Source organism: Tachyglossus aculeatus, chromosome 21 (assembly GCF_015852505.1).
Source record: "Tachyglossus aculeatus isolate mTacAcu1 chromosome 21, mTacAcu1.pri, whole genome shotgun sequence".
Taxonomy (NCBI): Eukaryota; Metazoa; Chordata; class Mammalia; order Monotremata; family Tachyglossidae; genus Tachyglossus; species Tachyglossus aculeatus.
The window spans coordinates 11455455-11473393 of NC_052086.1; the positions used below are offsets into that span (position 1 = coordinate 11455455).

General features: G+C 53.6%; 1 protein-coding gene across 2 annotated transcripts; it reads right to left on the reverse strand.

The window, feature by feature from the left end:
- Positions 1-1677: 1677 nt before the first annotated feature.
- WDR24 (WD repeat domain 24) lies at positions 1678-15175 on the reverse strand. 2 transcript variants are annotated; one of them, XM_038762903.1, is made up of 10 exons: positions 15158-15175; positions 11454-11976; positions 10164-10341; positions 7437-8133; positions 7206-7327; positions 4224-4345; positions 3936-4040; positions 3512-3852; positions 3207-3391; positions 1678-1995 (listed from the first exon to the last, which is right to left on the reverse strand). In XM_038762903.1, exons 2-10 carry the CDS (start codon positions 11932-11934, stop codon positions 1827-1829), a joined length of 2400 nt encoding a protein of 799 aa, XP_038618831.1. In that variant the 5' UTR covers positions 11935-11976; positions 15158-15175; the 3' UTR covers positions 1678-1826. The 2 variants fall into 2 exon arrangements, with proteins under 2 accessions (XP_038618831.1, XP_038618830.1); XM_038762902.1 differs by lacking the exon at positions 15158-15175 and having other exon boundaries at positions 11454-12156.
- Positions 15176-17939: the final 2764 nt, after the last annotated feature.

A 17939-nucleotide genomic window follows, 5' to 3' on the forward strand; every position in this document is an offset into this window, starting at 1 on the left:
TCAGATGACCCCACTTTCACTTTTGAAATCGGGGAAATTTTCAGAAAACGGTTTAAAGCCCAATTTGACCTGAAATGACCCGATGAACTCTCCGTGACCCCGCTCGTGTCCTCAGATGGCCCCGTGAACTCGCCGTGACCCCATTCGTGTCCTCAGATGACCCCACTTTCACTTTTGAAATCGGGGAAATTTTCAGAAAACGGTTTAAAGCCCGATTTGACCTGAAATGACCCGATGAACTCTCCGTGACCCCGCTCGTGTCCTCAGATGGCCCCGTGAACTCCCCGTGACCCCATTTGTGTCCTCAGATGACCCCACTTTCACTTTTGAAATCGGGGAAATTTTCAGAAAACGGTTTAAAGCCCAATTTGACCTGAAATGACCCGATGAACTCTCCGTGACCCCGCTCGTGTCCTCAGATGGCCCCGTGAACTCGCCGTGACCCCATTTGTGTCCTCAGATGACCCCACTTTCACTTTTGAAATCGGGGAAATTTTCAGAAAACGGTTTAAAGCCCGATTTGACCTGAAATGACCCGATGAACTCTCCGTGACCCCGCTCGTGTCCTCAAATGGCCCCGTGAACTCTCCGTGACCCCATTCGTGTCCTCAGATGACCCCACTTTCACTTTTGAAATCGGGGAAATTTTCAGAAAACGGTTTAAAGCCCGATTTGACCTGAAATGACCCGATGAACTCTCCGTGACCCCGCTCGTGTCCTCAAATGGCCCCGTGAACTCTCCGTGACCCCATTCGTGTCCTCAGATGACCCCACTTTCACTTTTGAAATCGGGGAAATTTTCAGAAAACGGTTTAAAGCCCGATTTGACCTGAAATGACCCGATGAACTCTCCGTGACCCCGCTCGTGTCCTCAGATGGCCCCGTGAACTCTCCGTGACCCCATTCGTGTCCTCGGATGACCCCACTTTCACTTTTGAAATCGGGGAAATTTTCAGAAAATGGTTTAAAGCCCGATTTGACCTGAAATGACCCGATGAACTCTCCGTGACCCCGCTCGTGTCCTCAGATGGCCCCGTGAACTCCCCGTGACCCCATTTGTGTCCTCAGATGACCCCCCGCCCCCCCCCATTCAATTAAAAAATCGGGGACGTTTTCAGAAAACGGTTTAAAGCCCGATTTCCCCTCAAATGACCCCGGGGCCGGGCGGAGGAGGGGGGGGGCGGGGGGGGACACGAACCGCCCCCGTGGGAGGCCCCCCCAAATCCCGGCGCCCCCAATTATAAGTCCCAGCGGCCCCCGTGGCCGCCCCTCCATTACGGCGCCTCGGCCTACAACCCCCAGCAATCCCCGCGCCCCGGCCTACAACTCCCAGCAGCCCTCGGGGCAGGCTCGCCATGACGTTCCCCCTTTACTACACTCCCCAGCAGCCCCCGCGCCCCGGCATACAGCTCCCGGCAGCCCCCGCGTTGGGTCCGCCATGGCGGCTTCGCGGACTACAACCCCCAGCAGCCCCCGCGGCGTTCCCGCCATTACGGCGCCCTGGGCCTACAACTCCCAGCTGCCCCTGCGGCGGGGCCGCCATTTTGGCGCCCCGGACTACAACCCCCAGCAGTCCCCGCGCGCCTCCTCGGCCTGCCATTGGCTGCAGGGCGCCCGCCCTATCTCCCTCATGTTCCCCGCCTGTCAGGGGAGGCCCACTCCACAGCAGGGCCACCTGCCTTTATTTAGGATCAAGGGAAGGTGGTGATGAGGGGAAGCCACCCCAAAAGAAACCCATACACATTCACACTCTCTCTCCTTCCCCAGCAGGCCCGGTCCCCAATAACCGGGGTCCCAGACGGGATCCCCCCGATCCGGTCCCGGGCTCAGGTGTACTCGCAGAGGTGCCCGCAGCCCGCCGGGCAGTGGGAGCTGTTCTCCAGCCACTTCATGACGTGCTGCAGGTGCCCGCCGTGGCTGCAGCCCTGGCACCAGACGAAGAGGCCCTTCACCACGTGGTGGCACACGGCGCACGTGCTGGCGCACTGACGACACCTGCGCCCGACACGGGTGGCGGTCAGCACGGGGCAGCGGGTCGGACCTCCCCCTCCCCGGCCCGAGGATGGCTGAATTTTCCTCCCCAGTTGGAGCCAGAGCTCCTCCGGGGCGGGCCGGGAACGCGTTTCGTGTCTCCCTGGGATTTTCCCAAGTGTCCAGTACACCCCTAGTCTGGCGTAGACGTTCTTAGGAACGTCTAAGGAACGTGCTAGGAATTTTAACGGGGGTCGTCAGCTCCTCGAGGGCAGGAATCGCATCCGTCGACTCCGTGGTACGGGGCTCCCGCGCGCGGTAAGCGCTCGATAAATACAACTGAACGAATGAATGGTACTGTACTCTTCCAAGCGCTTAGTACAGTTAGTATGTTTGGTTTTGCTCTCCGTCTCCCCCTTTTAGACTGTGAGCCCACTGGTGGGTAGGGACTGTCTCTAGATGTTGCCAACTTGGACTTCCCAAGCGCTTAGCACAGTGCTCTGCACACAGTAAGCGCTCAATAAATACGATTGATGGTGATAGTACAGTGCTCTGCACGCAGGGCGTGCTCAACAAATACAACGCACTGCCTGCTGAAGGCACGAAGCCTGCATCCGCCCCAGCGCTTAGTACGGTGCCCGGCACGCAGGAAGCACTTAACAGGCGTCGTACACGGCTCCAGAAAAGCAACAACGGACCGACGCGTTGAGTGCCGGGCTCTATACTGAGCGCTTCGGCGAGGACGGCCAAAGCCAGTTCCTGCCCCCGAGGGGCTTCCGTGCCAAGTGGAGGGGAGACGCACCAAGATGCGCCTGGAACGGCGCTTGGCACGTAGTAAGCGCTTAACAAGCGGCGTGGCTCGGTGGAAAGAGCCCTGGCTTTGGAGGCGGAGGTCACGGGTTCAGACCCCGGCTCCGCCAATTGTCAGCTGGGTGACTTTGGGCGAGTCCCTTCACTTGTCTGGGCCTCGGTGGCCTCATCTGGAGAATGGGGATGAAGACTGGGAGCCCCCCGTGGGGCAATCCGATCACCTTGGAACCGCCCCAGCGCTTAGGACAGTGCTTTGCACATAGCACGCGCGTAATAAATGCCATCATTTTTATTGCTATTATCACGACTCCAGCTCCCGCCCCGAGCCAGGGAGATGCCCTACCCCTGGGAGACCTCGACGAAGCAAGGCCCCGGCCCCACCTGCACCCCCGCCATGTCCCGGAGGGCCCGGCCCCCCCGCTTACCGGTCGCAGATCCAGCCCTTGTTGCTCATGGGCCGCTTGCAGTTGCTGCAGTTGATGTGCAGGGTGGTGGACGCCTGGTTCAGGCCCGTGATGGCCCGGCACGTGCTCAGCTTGATGACCTGATTGGAGACGTTCCAGAGCCGGAAGCGCTGCAGCAGGTCGATGTAGGAGGTGTACCAGTGCTCCTGGAGGGGGGGGGGCGGCGGCGGCGAGTCAGGGGGTGGGCCAGGGCTCCCGGGGGGAGGAGAAGGCCCTCCCCGCCCTCCCCGGGGGGAGGCAGGGGAGGCCGGAGGCCCCGAGATCACCTGGGTCTGCTCGTCGATCTCCCTGCGGACGCGCTCGCCCAGCGTGATGAGCACCGAGGCGGCCGTCTGCACGTCGCCCTGCGCGGCGTAGAAGCGCAGCATGGCGCGCACGGTGGGGCCGAAGAAGTCCGGGGGCAGGCGGCTCTCGTACGGGGCGTGGGAGATGGAGATGAGCGAGAAGGACTCCACGGGCGTCAGGGACACCGTCTCCGCCTCGTTGCCGCTGACGTGGGGCGAGTCGGCCTTGTCCTGCAGCTGGTCGGGCCCGGCCGGGTTGTCCACGATCTCGTGGCGCAGCGGGAAGGCCTCCTGCGGCAGCACGTACTCCGCCGCCTCCTCCCCTGGGCCCCGCCGCGGCCCCCGGTCAGAGCCGCGGCCCCGGGACCCCCCGTCCCCCCGTCCCCGCCGCGGCCCCCCGGCTCACCGGGGGCGTTCTCGTGATCCATCAGGTACAGCTCGTCTTCATCGCCGTCCACGTCGCCCAGCAGGTAGTCGGCGGGGACGTCGCTGCCTTCCGTCTCTTCGTTCTCTGCGGCGGCAGGGGTCGGGGGGCGACTGAGACCCGGGCCCGGGAGCGCCGCAGGCAGCTTCCACTCGAGCGGGAAGCGGGCCTCGAGGGATTTACGGAGAGGGCGACGGCTCCCGTCCTAGGCCCCCCCCTTCCTCCCGCGGGGCGACAGAACGGGGGTCCCGGGGGGCTCCCGGCGCTCACCGTCGTTGGCGATGAGGGTGGTGGAGGAGTCCAGCAAGACGCTCTCGCTCCGGTTCTCCCCTTTGCTCCGGTCCAGGCGGGCCTCGCCACCCAGGCCGGCGGGCAGGTCCTTCAGGTTGAAGCTGGGGGGGGGGGCGGGCAGGGGGTTGGCTCAGGGGAGAGAGCCCGGGCTTTGGAGTCCCGGGGGTCACGGGTTCGAATCCTGACCCCACCAATTGCCCGCTGGGTGACTTGGGGCCAGTTACTTTGCTTCTCTCAGTTCCCTCATCTGGAAAATGGAATCTGGGGGTGAAGACTGCAAGCCCCGCGTGGGACAACCTGGTCACCCTGGAAGCTCCCCAGCGCTTAGAAGTGCTTTGCACATAGTAGGCGCTTAGTAAATGCCATCGTCATCATTATCATTATTAAATGTGCTCCGAGTAGCGCTTAATAAATGCCATCGTCATCATTATTATTATTAAATGTGCTCCGAGCAGCGCTTAATAAATGCCATCATTATTATTATTAAATGTGCTTCGAGTAGCGCTTCATAAATGCAATCATCATTATTATTATTATTAAATGTGCTCTGAGTAGCGCTTAATAAATGCCATCATCATCATTATTATTATTGAATGTGCTCCGAGTAGCGCTTAATAAATGCCATTATTATTATTAAATGTGCTCCGAGTAGTGCTTAATTAATAAATGCCATCGTTATTATTATTATTATTAAATGTGCTCCGAGTAGCGCTTAATTAATAAATGCCATCGTCATCATTATTATTATTAAATGTGCTCCGAGTAGCGCTTAATAAATGCTGCCATCATCATTATTATTATAAAATGTGCTCTGAGTAGCGCTTAATAAATGCCATTATTATTATTATTAAATGTGCTCCGAGTAGTGCTTAATTAATAAATTCCATCATTATTATTATTATTATTAAATGTGCTCCGAGTAGCGCTTAATTAATAAATGCCATTATTATTATTATTATTATTATTAAATGTGCTCCGAGTAGCACTTAATAAATGCCATCATTATTATTATTATTAAATGTGCTCCGAGTAGCACTTAATAAATGCCATCATCATTATTATTATTAAATGTGCTGTGAGTAGCGCTTAATAAATGCCATCATCATCATTATTATTATAAAATGTGCTCCGAGTAGCGCTTAATAAATGCCATCATCATTATTATTATTAAATGTGCTGCAAGTAGCGCTTAATAAATGCCATCATCATTATCATTATTAAATGTGCTCCGAGTAGCGCTTAATAAATGCCATCATCATCATCATTATTAAATGTGCTCCGAGTAGCGCTTAATAAATGCCATCATCATTATCATTATTAAATGTGCTCCGAGTAGCGCTTAATAAATGCCATCATCATCATCATTATTAAATGTGCTCCGAGTAGCGCTTAATAAATGCCATCATCATCATTATTATTAAATGTGCTCTGAGTAGCGCTTAATTAATAAATGCCATTATCATTATTATTACTATTATTATTATTATTATTATTATTAAATGTGCTCCGAGTAGCGCTTAATAAATGCCATCATCATTATCATTATTAAATGTGCTCCGAGTAGCGCTTAATAAATGCCATCATCATCATCATTATTAAATGTGCTCCGAGTAGCGCTCAATAAATGCCCTCATCATCATTATTATTAAACATGCTCCGAGTAGCGCTTAATAAATGCCCTCGTCATCATTATCATTATTAAATGTGCTCCGAGTAGCGCTTAATAAATGCCATCATCATCATTATTATTAAATGTGCTCCGAGTAGCGCTTAATAAATGTCATTATTATTACTGTTATTGTTGTTGCTATTATTATTATCATATTAATATTATATTATTATATTATATTATATCATTATATTATACCACCATATTATATATTAATAATAATGACGATGATAATAATGACGATAATAATAATAACAATAATAACAATGACAAAATAATAATAATAACAATAACAACAACAACAACAACAACAATAATAATAATAATAATAATAATAATAATAATAATAATAATAATAATAATAATAAGCGTGCTCCGTCCCTGGGGGTCGGGCTTCGGGGGCGGCGGTTCCTGGATGCCCTCCGACGGACCTGCTGCTGGAGGGGGTCGGAGGCGGGATGCCGGGAGGGGCACGGGGGGGGAGGCTGCTTGCTCCAGAGCTGGCTCAGGTGTAACGCAAACGGCCGGAAAAGGGGAGGGCGGACGTCGCTCCGGGCCGAGCGGTCGGCACCCTGCGGAGACGGTCCCTGCCCACCGGCGGGCTCCACCCCACCCGGGGCACCGGCACAACGGGAGGAGCCCACCTCCTCCAGGAGGCCTTCCCCCACCGAGCCCCCTCCTTCCTCTCCCCCGGTTATCGACACCGAGCGGGCAAAATAGGTTGACCGATCGGCCGCGGGGTTCTTGTACCCAGGAAGAATGAGTCCGGATGGAGCAGTAAAGAAGGAAAGTGGCTACCTGCCCGTTCACCTCCCTCTATTTCTTTCTTTCTTTTACCTGTACGGATCTATTTATTGATTGATTTATTTTACGTGTACCTATCCATTCATTTTATTGCGTTGGTATGTTTGGTTTCGTTCTCTGTCTCCCCCTTTTAGACTGGGAGCCCGCTGGTGGGTAGGGACTGTCTCTATAGGTTGCCAATTTGGACTTCCCAAGCGCTCAGCCCAGTGCTCCGCACACAGTAAGCGCTCAATAAATACGATTGATGATGATGATGATGACGGCCCGGGTCCGCAGCCGGGAAGGACAACAGGGAGAGGGGTGAGAAGCAGGGGGAGGGCAGCCGGCGACGGTTTCCCCCTTTCCCTTCTGGGAGGGACCGTCTCTCTATGTTGCCAACTTGTCCTTCCCAAGCGCTCAGTGCAGTGCTCCGCACACAGTAAGCGCTCAATAAATACGATTGATGACGGTGATGATGATGGACGCGGGGCCGGGGCGGGGGGTCTGACCTGCTGAGGAGCGGCAGGCCGCCGCTGCCCTTGCCCAGGCTGTGGCTCAGGTTGACGGCGGCGGGCCCGGGGCCCGGGGGGCTGCAGTAGATGATCCTCAGCATGGTCCACGTCTGGGCCACCTGCGGGGCCGGCGGGCGGGGGTCGGGTGGCCGAGCCGGGGACGGGGGGACCCCCCCCCCCCGCCCGCCGGGCCTCGGTTTCCCCCCGGGCCGGGGACGGCCGACCCACCTGGTTGCGGTTCAGGTCCCGGGCCACCTTGGCGTTGTGGTCGCACAGCTCGGCCAGGGGCCGGCCCGCCAGGGCGTAGCGGCGGGCCGTCTCCACGAACCAGGGCACGCCGGCGCCGGCCGCGCCGGGCTCCGTCTCGAAGACGCTCAGGGCGCTGGAGGAGACGGCCTCGGACGGCTCGGCCGGGTCCAGGCGGCGCTTGAAGAAGATGGGCTGGCGCCGGTCGCCCGGGTAGGGCCGGCGCCCGGCGTCCGCCGCCGCCGCCGCCGCCGCCGCCACGAGGGTCTCCTTGGCGGCGAAGGCCAGGTCGCCGAAGAGCCCGTAGCAGAGCCCCTCGGGGTTGGCCCGCTCCACCGGCTGGCTGGCGTCCCGGAAGACGTGCTGGTACAGGGTGCTGTCCTTGGAGCCCGACAGCAGGAAGTAGGGGTCGTGCGGGTGGCGCCACGCGATGCCCGTGGTCACGTCGCGGTGCTCCTCGAACATGGCGGCCGGGATGTAGGGCCGCCGCACGTCCCACACGTAGATGTTGTGGTCCACCATCATGGAGCAGGTGGCCAGCTGGTGCCGGCACTCGGGCCGCCACTTCACCCGGGCCACCGAGGCGATGGTCTGCACGCAGTAGATCTCCTTGGCCCGGTTGGCGCTCATGTCCCACACCTTCACCATCTTGTCGCGCCCGCCCGTGGCCAGCCAGCCCCTGCGGGAGACCCCCCTCCTCCTCCTCAGTCGTATTTACGGAGCGCCCACCGTGGGCCGGGCACCGCGCCGAGCGCTTGGGAAGTCGGCAACGTCTGGAGACGGTCCCTACCCGGCAGCGGGCTCGCGGTCCTCATCCTAACGGGGGCCGCTCGGAGAAGCAGCGGGGCTAGGTGGGAAGAGCCCGGGCTTGGGGGTCGGGGTTCAAATCCCCGGCTGGGCGACCTGGGGCGAGCCGCTTCACTTCTCCGGGCCTCGGTTGCCTCATCCGGAAAATGGACATCGAAGCTGGGAGCCCCCGGTGGGGCAACCGGATCGCCTTGTCACCTCCCCAGCGGCGCTTAGCACGGAGGAAGCGCTTTACAAATACCATTATTATTATTATTACTCATGAAGTGCTTACTAGGTGCTAAGCACCGGGGAGGTTACGAGGTGATCAGGTCGGCCCCCGTGGGGCTCCCAGTCTTCATCCCCATTGGACAGATGAGGAGACTGAGGCTCAGAGAATAATAATAATAATAATGATGGTACTTGTTAAGCGCTTACTATGTGCAAAGCGCTGTTCTAAGCGCTTCAAGGTGATCAGGTTGTCCCCCGTGGGGCTCCCAGTCTTCATCCCCATTGGACAGATGAGGTGACTGAGGCCCAGAGAATAATAATAATAATAATGATGGTACTTGTTAAGCGCTTACTATGTGCAAAGCACTGTTCTAAGCGCTTGGGGGGATACAAGGTGATCAGGTTGTCCCCCGTGGGGCTCCCAGTCTTCATCCCCATTGGACAGATGAGGTGACTGAGGCTCAGAGAATAATAATAATAATAATAATGATGGTACTTGTTAAGCGCTTACTATGTGCAAAGCACTGTTCTAAGCGCTTCAAGGTGATCAGGTTGTCCCCCGTGGGGCTCCCAGTCTTCATCCCCAGTGAACAGATGAGGTGACTGAGGCCCAGAGAATAATAATAATAATGACGGTACTTGTTAAGCGCTTACTATGTGCAAAGCACTGTTCTAAGCGCTTGGGGGGATACAAGATGATCAGGTTGTCCCCCGTGGGGCTCCCGGTCTTCATCCCCAGTGAATGGATGAGGTCACTGAGGCCCAGAGAAGAATAATAATAATAATAATGATAATAATGATGGTTCTAGTGCTTTGCACATAGTAAGCGCTTAACAAATGCCAATTATTATTATTATTATTATTATTATCCCCAGTGAACAGATGAGGTAACTGAGGCCCAGAGAATAATAATAATAATAATAATAATAATGGTACTTGTTAAGCGATTACTATGTGCAAGGCACTGTTCTAAGTGCTTGGGGGGATACAAGGTGATCAGGTTGTCCCACGGGGGGCTCCCAGTCTTCATCCCCATTTTCCATCTGAGGGAACTGAGGCCCAGAGAAGTGACCAAGTCGCCCAGCTGACAAGGGGCGGAGCCGGGACTCGAACCCATGACCTCGGACTCCAAAGCCCGGGCTCTTTCCACTGAGCCAGGCTGCTTCTCCTTCTCGGCCGTCCTCCGCTCCGAGGCCCTCCCTCGTCGCGGACCCACCGCTCCATCCGGCGGGGGGGGGAGGGAAACTGTCAGGGGGGAAGCCCGGGGGGCACGGGAAACCGCCGCCCCGCGATCTGTGCACGGAGCTTTAATTCCAGCTGTTCCGACGACTCCGCGTTTTGTTTTGTCGTCCGTCTCCCCCCTCCTAGACCGCGAGCCCGCTGTGGGGTCGGGACCGAGTGTTGGCGGCTTGGACTTCCTGGGCGCTTAGTCCAGTGCTCTGGGCGCGGTAAGCGCTCGATAAATACGACTGAATGAATAAATCCGACCAAATTGAATGAACTGAATACGACTGAATGAATAAATCCCTCCGAACGACTGGGAGGACAACCGTGGCGGTTGTGGGGAGGGGGATCCCCGGGGTTGCTGTTGGTGGGGGAAGAGGTCCGCCCCGGGGGAGACTACCAGGGGGGTGGAGGGTAATGAGCTGGACGCCCCTTGGGTCCCGCCCCGTCCCCCCCTCCGCGCCCCACCTGTCCTCGGGGTGCCAGTCGCAGCAGAAGACGGGCCCGTTGTGGGCGGTGAACATCCTCTCGTAGCGGTCCGGCCGCCGGATGTCCCACAGCTGCACGTTGCCGTTCTCGAAGGTGGCGGCGAACGTGAAGTAGTCGCGGAGGCTGAACTGCACATCCCGCACGCTCTCCGACTGGCCTGCGCCCGAGAGAGAGATAACAATAATGATGACGGCGTGTATTAAGCGCTTAGTATGTGTGCAAAGTGCTGTTCGAATTACGAGACGGTCCCACGGCAGGCTCACGGTTTTAATCCCCGTTTTCCAGATGAGTGACTGGGGCCCAGAGAAGTGACTTGCCCCAAGTCGCCCGGCTGAGGGTTGGCGGAGCCAGGATTTGAACCCGTGGCCTCTGACTCCGAAGCCCGGGCTCTTTCCACTGAGCCCCGCTGCTTCCGCGGGGGCGGGAGATGGGAGCCTCGCGGGCATGGGGGGGCCTCCACCCCACCTAACAAATCAATCACTCCGCCAACGGCACGTAGACCGTAAGGAAGTTATTATTAAGCGCTTCCCATTTGCCGATCACTCTGCACCCAGTACGCGCTCCCAAAATCCGACTGAGTGAACGAAGGAAATTCCGGTGGGAAGCCTTCCCCGTCCCGCAGGGAGAACGGATCTCGGAGGTTGTTTAAGACAGCGGCGCTGACCACGCTACTCATTAAGCGCTCAGAACAGTGCTTTGCACGTAGTAAGTGCTTAGCAAACACCATTATTATTGTTATTAAGCGCTTCCCATTTGCTGATCGCTCTGCACACACTACGCACTCCCAAAATACGACTGAGCGAACGAAGGAAATCCCGGCGGGAAGCCTTCCCCGTCCCGCAGGGAGAACGGATCTCGGAGACAGCGGCGCTGACCACGCTACTGATTAAGCGCTTAGAACAGTGCTTTGCACATAGTAAGTGCTTAGGAAATATCATTATTATTATTTTTAAGCGCTTCCCATTTGCCGATCCCTCTGCACCCAGCACGCGCTCCCAAAACACGACTGAGCGAACGAAGGAAATCCCGGCGGGACGCCTCCCCCGTCCCGCGTGGGCACCGCCGCCCAAGAGGGAGGACGGATCTCGGAATCGCATCTCCCACGGCAGGAAAGCGAGGCCCGGGGGGGGTCGAGGGACCCGTCCCCGGCCAGCCGTGGGACCAGAGGTCGGGCCGGGGCCGGGGAAGGCGGGAATTCCGGCTCCGAGCCCCTCGTCCTCCCCACCCCGCTGCCCCCGGGGTGCCCGCCGGCCCCCCTCGCCCTCTCACCCGAGAACGTGCTGACCGAATCCCGCTTGCGCAGGTCGAAGCACTTCATGTAGCCGTCCTGGGAGCCGCTGAGGAGCATGTAGGCCTCGGTGGGGTGGAAGCAGACCTTGTTGACGGTCCTCCGGTGCTCCGTGAACAGCTGGTCCTGCTTGTTGCGGGAGGGCTTGCCCAGGTTCCAGGTGACCACCACCCCGTTGGTGGCCGCCGTGGCCAGCAGGTTCTCGTCCATCTGGTGCCACACCACGTCGGCGCAGCTGAAGTTCAGCGAGGACTTGCGGCCCACCCGCAGGTTCAGCCGCTCGGCGAACTGCTCCTCCTCGATGGCGAAGATCTTGAAGATGTTCCGGCCCGCCACCACCACCTGGGCCGCGGCCCGGCACACGCCGATGGCGTTGGCCGGGGCGTCCAGGTGGCAGAACATGGTCCGGCCCGTGATGGCGTTGCCCCCCGGGGCCGCGGTGACCCTGGCCATCTTCTCCATGGGCCCGGCCGGCCGGGACGCGCTCCTACGCGGGACGGTGCTCTGCGCGTAGTAAGCGCTCAATGAATACGCTTGATGGTGATGATGATGGTTGGAGAGAGGGGCGCGGCGTGGACGAGGCCTGGGGGTGAGGACGGGGGTGGAGGCGAGGCGCGCTAACCTCCTCCATCAATCAATCAAATCGTATTGATTGAGCGCTTACCGTGGGCAGAGCACCGGGCTAAGCGCTTGGGAAGTCCAAGCTGGCAACCTATAGTCTCAATCAATCAATCAATTAATCAATCGTATTGATTGAGCGCTTACCGTGGGCAGAGCACCGGGCTAAGCGCTTGGGAAGTCCAAGTTGGCAACCTATACAGACAGTCTCAATTAATCAATCGTATTCATTGAGCGCTTACTGTGTGCAGAGCACCGGGCTAAGCGCTTGGGAAGTCCAAGTTGGCAACCGATAGAGACGGTCTCAATCAATCAGTCAATTAATCAATCGTATTGATTTAGCGCTTACTGTGGGCAGAGCACCGGGCTAAGCACTTGGGAAGTCCAAGTTGGCAACCTATAGTCTCAATCAATCAATCAATTAATCAGTCGTATTGATTGAGCACTTACCGTGTGCAGAGCACCGGGCTAAGCGCTTGGGAAGTCCAAGTTGGCAACCGATAGAGACAGTCTCAATCAATCAATCAATTAATCAATTGTATTGATTGAGCGCTTACTGTGGGCAGAGCACCAGGCTAAGCACTTGGGAAGTCCAAGTTGGCAACCTATAGAGACAGTCTCAATCAATCAATCAATTGATCAATCGTATTGATTGAGCGCTTACTGTGTGCAGAGCACCGGGCTAAGCGCTTGGGAAGTCCAAGTTGGCAACCTATAGTCTCAATCAATCAATCAATTATTCAATCGTATTGATTGAGTGCTTACCGTGTGCAGAGCACCGGGCTAAGCGCTTGGGAAGTCCAAGTTGGCAACCTATAGTCTCAATCAATCAATCAATTAATCGTATTGATTGAGCGCTTACTGTGTGCAGAGCACCGGGCTAAGCGCTTGGGAAGTCCAAGTTGGCAACCTATAGAGACGGTCTCAATCAATCAATCAATTAATCAATTGTATTTATTGAGCGCTTACTGTGGGCAGAGCACTGGACTAAGCGCTTGGGAAGTCCAAGTTGGCAACCGATAGAGACAGTCTCAATCAATCAATCAATTAATCAATCGTATTTATTGAGCGCTTACTGTGTGCAGAGCACTGGGCTAAGCGCTTGGGAAGTCCAAGTTGGCAACCTATAGAGACAGTCTCAATCAATCAATCAATTGATCAATCGTATTGATTGAGCGCTTACTGTGTGCAGAGCACCGGGCTAAGCGCTTGGGAAGTCCAAGTTGGCAACCTATAGTCTCAATCAATCAATCAATTAATCAATCGTATTGATTGAGTGCTTACCGTGTGCAGAGCACCGGGCTAAGCGCTTGGGAAGTCCAAGTTGGCAACCTATAGTCTCAATCAATCAATCAATTAATCGTATTGATTGAGCGCTTACCGTGTGCAGAGCACCGGGCTAAGCGCTTGGGAAGTCCAAGTTGGCAACCTATAGAGACGGTCTCAATCAATCAATCAATTAATCAATCGTATTTATTGAGCGCTTACTGTGGGCAGAGCACTGGACTAAGCGCTTGGGAAGTCCAAGTTGGCAACCGATAGAGACAGTCTCAATCAATCAATTAATCAATCGTATTTATTGAGCGCTTACTGTGTGCAGAGCACTGGGCTAAGCGCTTGGGAAGTCCAAGTTGGCAACCTATAGAGACAGTCTCAATCAATCAATCAATTGATCAATCGTATTGATTGAGCGCTTACTGTGTGCAGAGCACCGGGCTAAGCGCTTGGGAAGTCCAAGTTGGCAACCTATAGTCTCAATCAATCAATCAATTAATCAATCGTATTGATTGAGTGCTTACCGTGTGCAGAGCACCGGGCTAAGCGCTTGGGAAGTCCAAGTTGGCAACCTATAGTCTCAATCAATCAATCAATTAATCGTATTGATTGAGCGCTTACCGTGTGCAGAGCACCGGGCTAAGCGCTTGGGAAGTCCAAGTTGGCAACCGATAGAGACAGTCTCAATCAATCAATCAATTAATCAATCGCATTTATTGAGCGCTTACCGTGGGCAGAGCACCGGGCTAAGCGCTTGGGAAGTCCAAGTTGGCAACCGATAGAGACGGTCTCAATCAATCAATCAATTAATCAATCGTATTGATTGAGCACTTACCGTGGGCAGAGCACTGGGCTAAGCGCTTGGGAAGTCCAAGGTGGCAACCTATAGAGACGGTCTCAATCAATCAATCAATTAATCAATCAATCGTATTTATTGAGCGCTTACCGTGTGCAGAGCACCGGGCTAAGCGCTTGGGAAGTCCAAGTCGGCAACCTATAGAGACAGTCTCAATCAATCAGTCAATTAATCAATCATATTGATTGAGAGCTTACTGTGTGCAGAGCACTGGGCTAAGCGCTTGGGAAGTCCAAGTTGGCAACCTATAGTCTCAATCAATCAATCAATTAATCAATCGTATTTATTGAGTGCTTACTGTGTGCAGAGCACTGTGCTAAGCGCTTGGGAAGTCCAAGTTGGCAACCTATAGAGACAGTCTCAATCAATCAATTGATCAATCGTATTGATTGAGCGCTTACTGTGTGCAGAGCACCGGGCTAAGCGCTTGGGAAGTCCAAGTTGGCAACCGATAGAGACAGTCTCAATCAATCAGTCAATTGATCAATCGTATTGATTGAGCGCTTACCGTGTGCAGAGCACCGGGCTAAGCGCTTGGGAAGTCCAAGTTGGCAACCTATAGGGACGGTCTCAATCAATCAATCAATTAATCAATCGTATTTATTGAGCGCTTACTGTGGGCAGAGCACTGGACTAAGCGCTTGGGAAGTCCAAGTTGGCAACCTATAGAGACAGTCTCAATCAATCAATCAATTAATCAATCGTATTGATTGAGCGCTTACCGTGGGCAGAGCACCGGGCTAAGCGCTTGGGAAGTCCAAGTTGGCAACCTATAGGGACAGTCTCAATCAATCAATCAATTAATCAATCGTATTTATTGAGCACTTACTGTGGGCAGAGCACTGGACTAAGCGCTTGGGAAGTCCAAGTTGGCAACCTATAGAGACAGTCTCATTCAATCAGTCAATTAATCAATCGTATTTATTGAGCACTTACTGTGTGCAGAGCACTGGGCTAAGCGCTTGGGAAGTCCAAGTTGGCAACGTAGACCACCGTACCTCGTTCTCGCCCGGCCCGCCGTCGACTCCCTCCGCACATCCCCTGTATATATGTTTGTACATATTTGTTACTCTATTTTACTTGCACATATCTATTCTATTTATTTTATTTTGCTAGTATGTTTGGTTTTGTTCTCTGTCTCCCCCTTTTAGACTGCGAGCCCGCTGTTGGGTAGGGACTGTCTCTATATGTTGCCAATTTGTACTTCCCAAGCGCTTAGTACAGTGCTCTGCACATAGTAAGCGCTCAATAAATACGATTGATGATGATGATGATGTTGCCAACTTGGACTTCCCAAGCGCTTAGTGCAGTGCTCTGCACATAGTAAGCGCTCAATAAATACGATTGATGATGATGATGATATTTACTACTCTATTTATTTTACTTGTACATATCTATTCTATTTATTTTATTTTGTTAATATGTTTGGTTTTGTCCTCTGTCTCCCCCTTCTAGACTGTGAGCCCACTGTTGGGTAGGGACCGTCTCTATACGTCGCCAACTTGGACTTCCCAAGCGCTTAGTGCAGTGCTCTGCACACAGTAAGCGCTCAAGAAATACGACTGATGATGATGATAATGATGATGTTGCCAACTTGGCCTTCCCAAGCGCTTAGTGCAGTGCTCTGCACACAGTAAGCGCTCAATAAATACGATTGATGATGATGATGATTCCCCCCTTCTAGACTGTGAGCCCGCTGTCGGGCAGGGACCGTCTCTATACGTTGCCAACTTGGACTTCCCAAGCGCTTAGTCCAGTGCTCTGCACACAGTAAGCGCTCAATAAATACGATTGAATGAATCCCCCAAGCTAGCTCTCTTCCTCCCTTCAAAGCCCTACTGAGAGCTCACCTCCTCCAGGAGGCCTTCCCAGACTGAGCCCCCTCCTTCCTCTCCCCCCGCCCTACCTCCTTCCCCTCCCCACAGCACCTGGATGTATATTTGTACAGATTTATTACTGTATTTACTTTACTTGTACATATTTACTATTCCATTTATTTTATTTTGCGAGTACATTTTGTTTCGTTGTCCGTCTCCCCCTTCTAGACTGTGAGCCCGCTGTCGGGCAGGGACCGTCTCTATACGTTGCCAACTTGGACTTCCCAAGCGCTTAGTACAGCGCTCTGCACACAGTAAGCGCTCAATAAATACGACTGAATGAGCGAATATAGCTTTACTTCTATTTGTTCTGACGACTTTGACACCTGTCTCCATGTTTTGTTTTGTTGTCTGTCTCCCCCCTTCTAGACTGTGAGCCCATTGTCAGGGAGGGACTGTCTCTATGTGTTGCTGATTTGTACTTCCCAAGCGCTTAGTACAGTGCTCTGCACACAGTAAGCGCTCAATAAATAGGATTGAATGAATCCTGGCTCCGCCACTTGTCGGCTGTGTGACTTTGGGGCAAGTCACTCCGCTTCAGCGCGGTTCAGTGGAAAAGAGCCCGGGCTTTGGAGTCAGAGGTCATGGGTTCAAATTCCGACTCTGCCAATTGTCAGCTGTATGACTTTGGGCAGGTCACTTCACTTCTCCGGGCCTCAGTTCCCTCATCTGTAAAATGGGGATGAAGACTGTGAGCCCCACATGGGACAACCTGATCACCCTGTATCCCCCCCCCAGCACTTACAACAGTGCTTTGCACATAGTAAGCACTTAATAAGTGCCGTCATCATCATCATCATTATTATTATTATTCTCTGGGTCTCAGTTCCCTCATCTGTCAAATGGGGACGAAGACTGTGAGCCCCACATGGGCCAACCTGATTACCTTGTATCTTCCTCGGCGCTTAGAACGGTGCTTTGCACATAGTAAGCGCTTAATAAATGCCATCATTATTATTATTATTATTATTCTCTGGGCCTCAGTTCCCTCATCTGTCAAATGGGGACGAAGACTGTGAGCCCCACATGGGCCAACCTGATTACCTTGTATCTTCCTCGGCGCTTAGAACGGTGCTTTGCGCATAGTAAGCGCTTAATAAAAGCCATAATTATTATTATTATTATTATTATTCTCTGGGCCTCAGTTCCCTCATCTGTCAAATGGGGATGAAGACCATGAGCCCCAAATGGGCCAACCTGATCACCTTGTATCCTCCCCAGTGCTTAGAACAGTGCTTGGTGCATAGTAAGTGCTTAATAAACGCCATCATTATTATTATTATTATTCTCTGGGCCTCAGTTCCCTCATCTGTCAAACGGGGACGAAGACTGTGAGCCTCACATGGGCCAACCCGATTACCTTGTATCTTCCTCGGCGCTTAGAACAGTGCTTTGCACATAGTAAGCGCTTAATAAATGCCATTATTATTATTATTATTATTATTATTCTCTGGGCCTCAGTTCCCTCATCTGTCAAATGGGGATGGAGACTGTGAGCCCCACTACTATTAGTAGTAGTAAGCGCTTAACAGATGCCAATTATTATTATTATAATTATGAATGAATGGGGGTGAGGACAGGGGGCGGGACAGGAAGAGGGGTGGGGTGGGGACGAGGCCGGGATCTGGGTCCCGTCATGGGGAGCGGGCAATCCGGGCAGGGATCGGGCCGCAAAATAATAATAATATGATAATAATGATAGCATTTATTAAGCACAACATATAGAGACGGCCCCTACCCAACAGTGGGCTCACAGTCTAGAAGATCACCTTGTATAACAATAATAATAATAATCATGATGGCATTTATTAAGCACTTACTATGCACCAAGCAACTGTTCT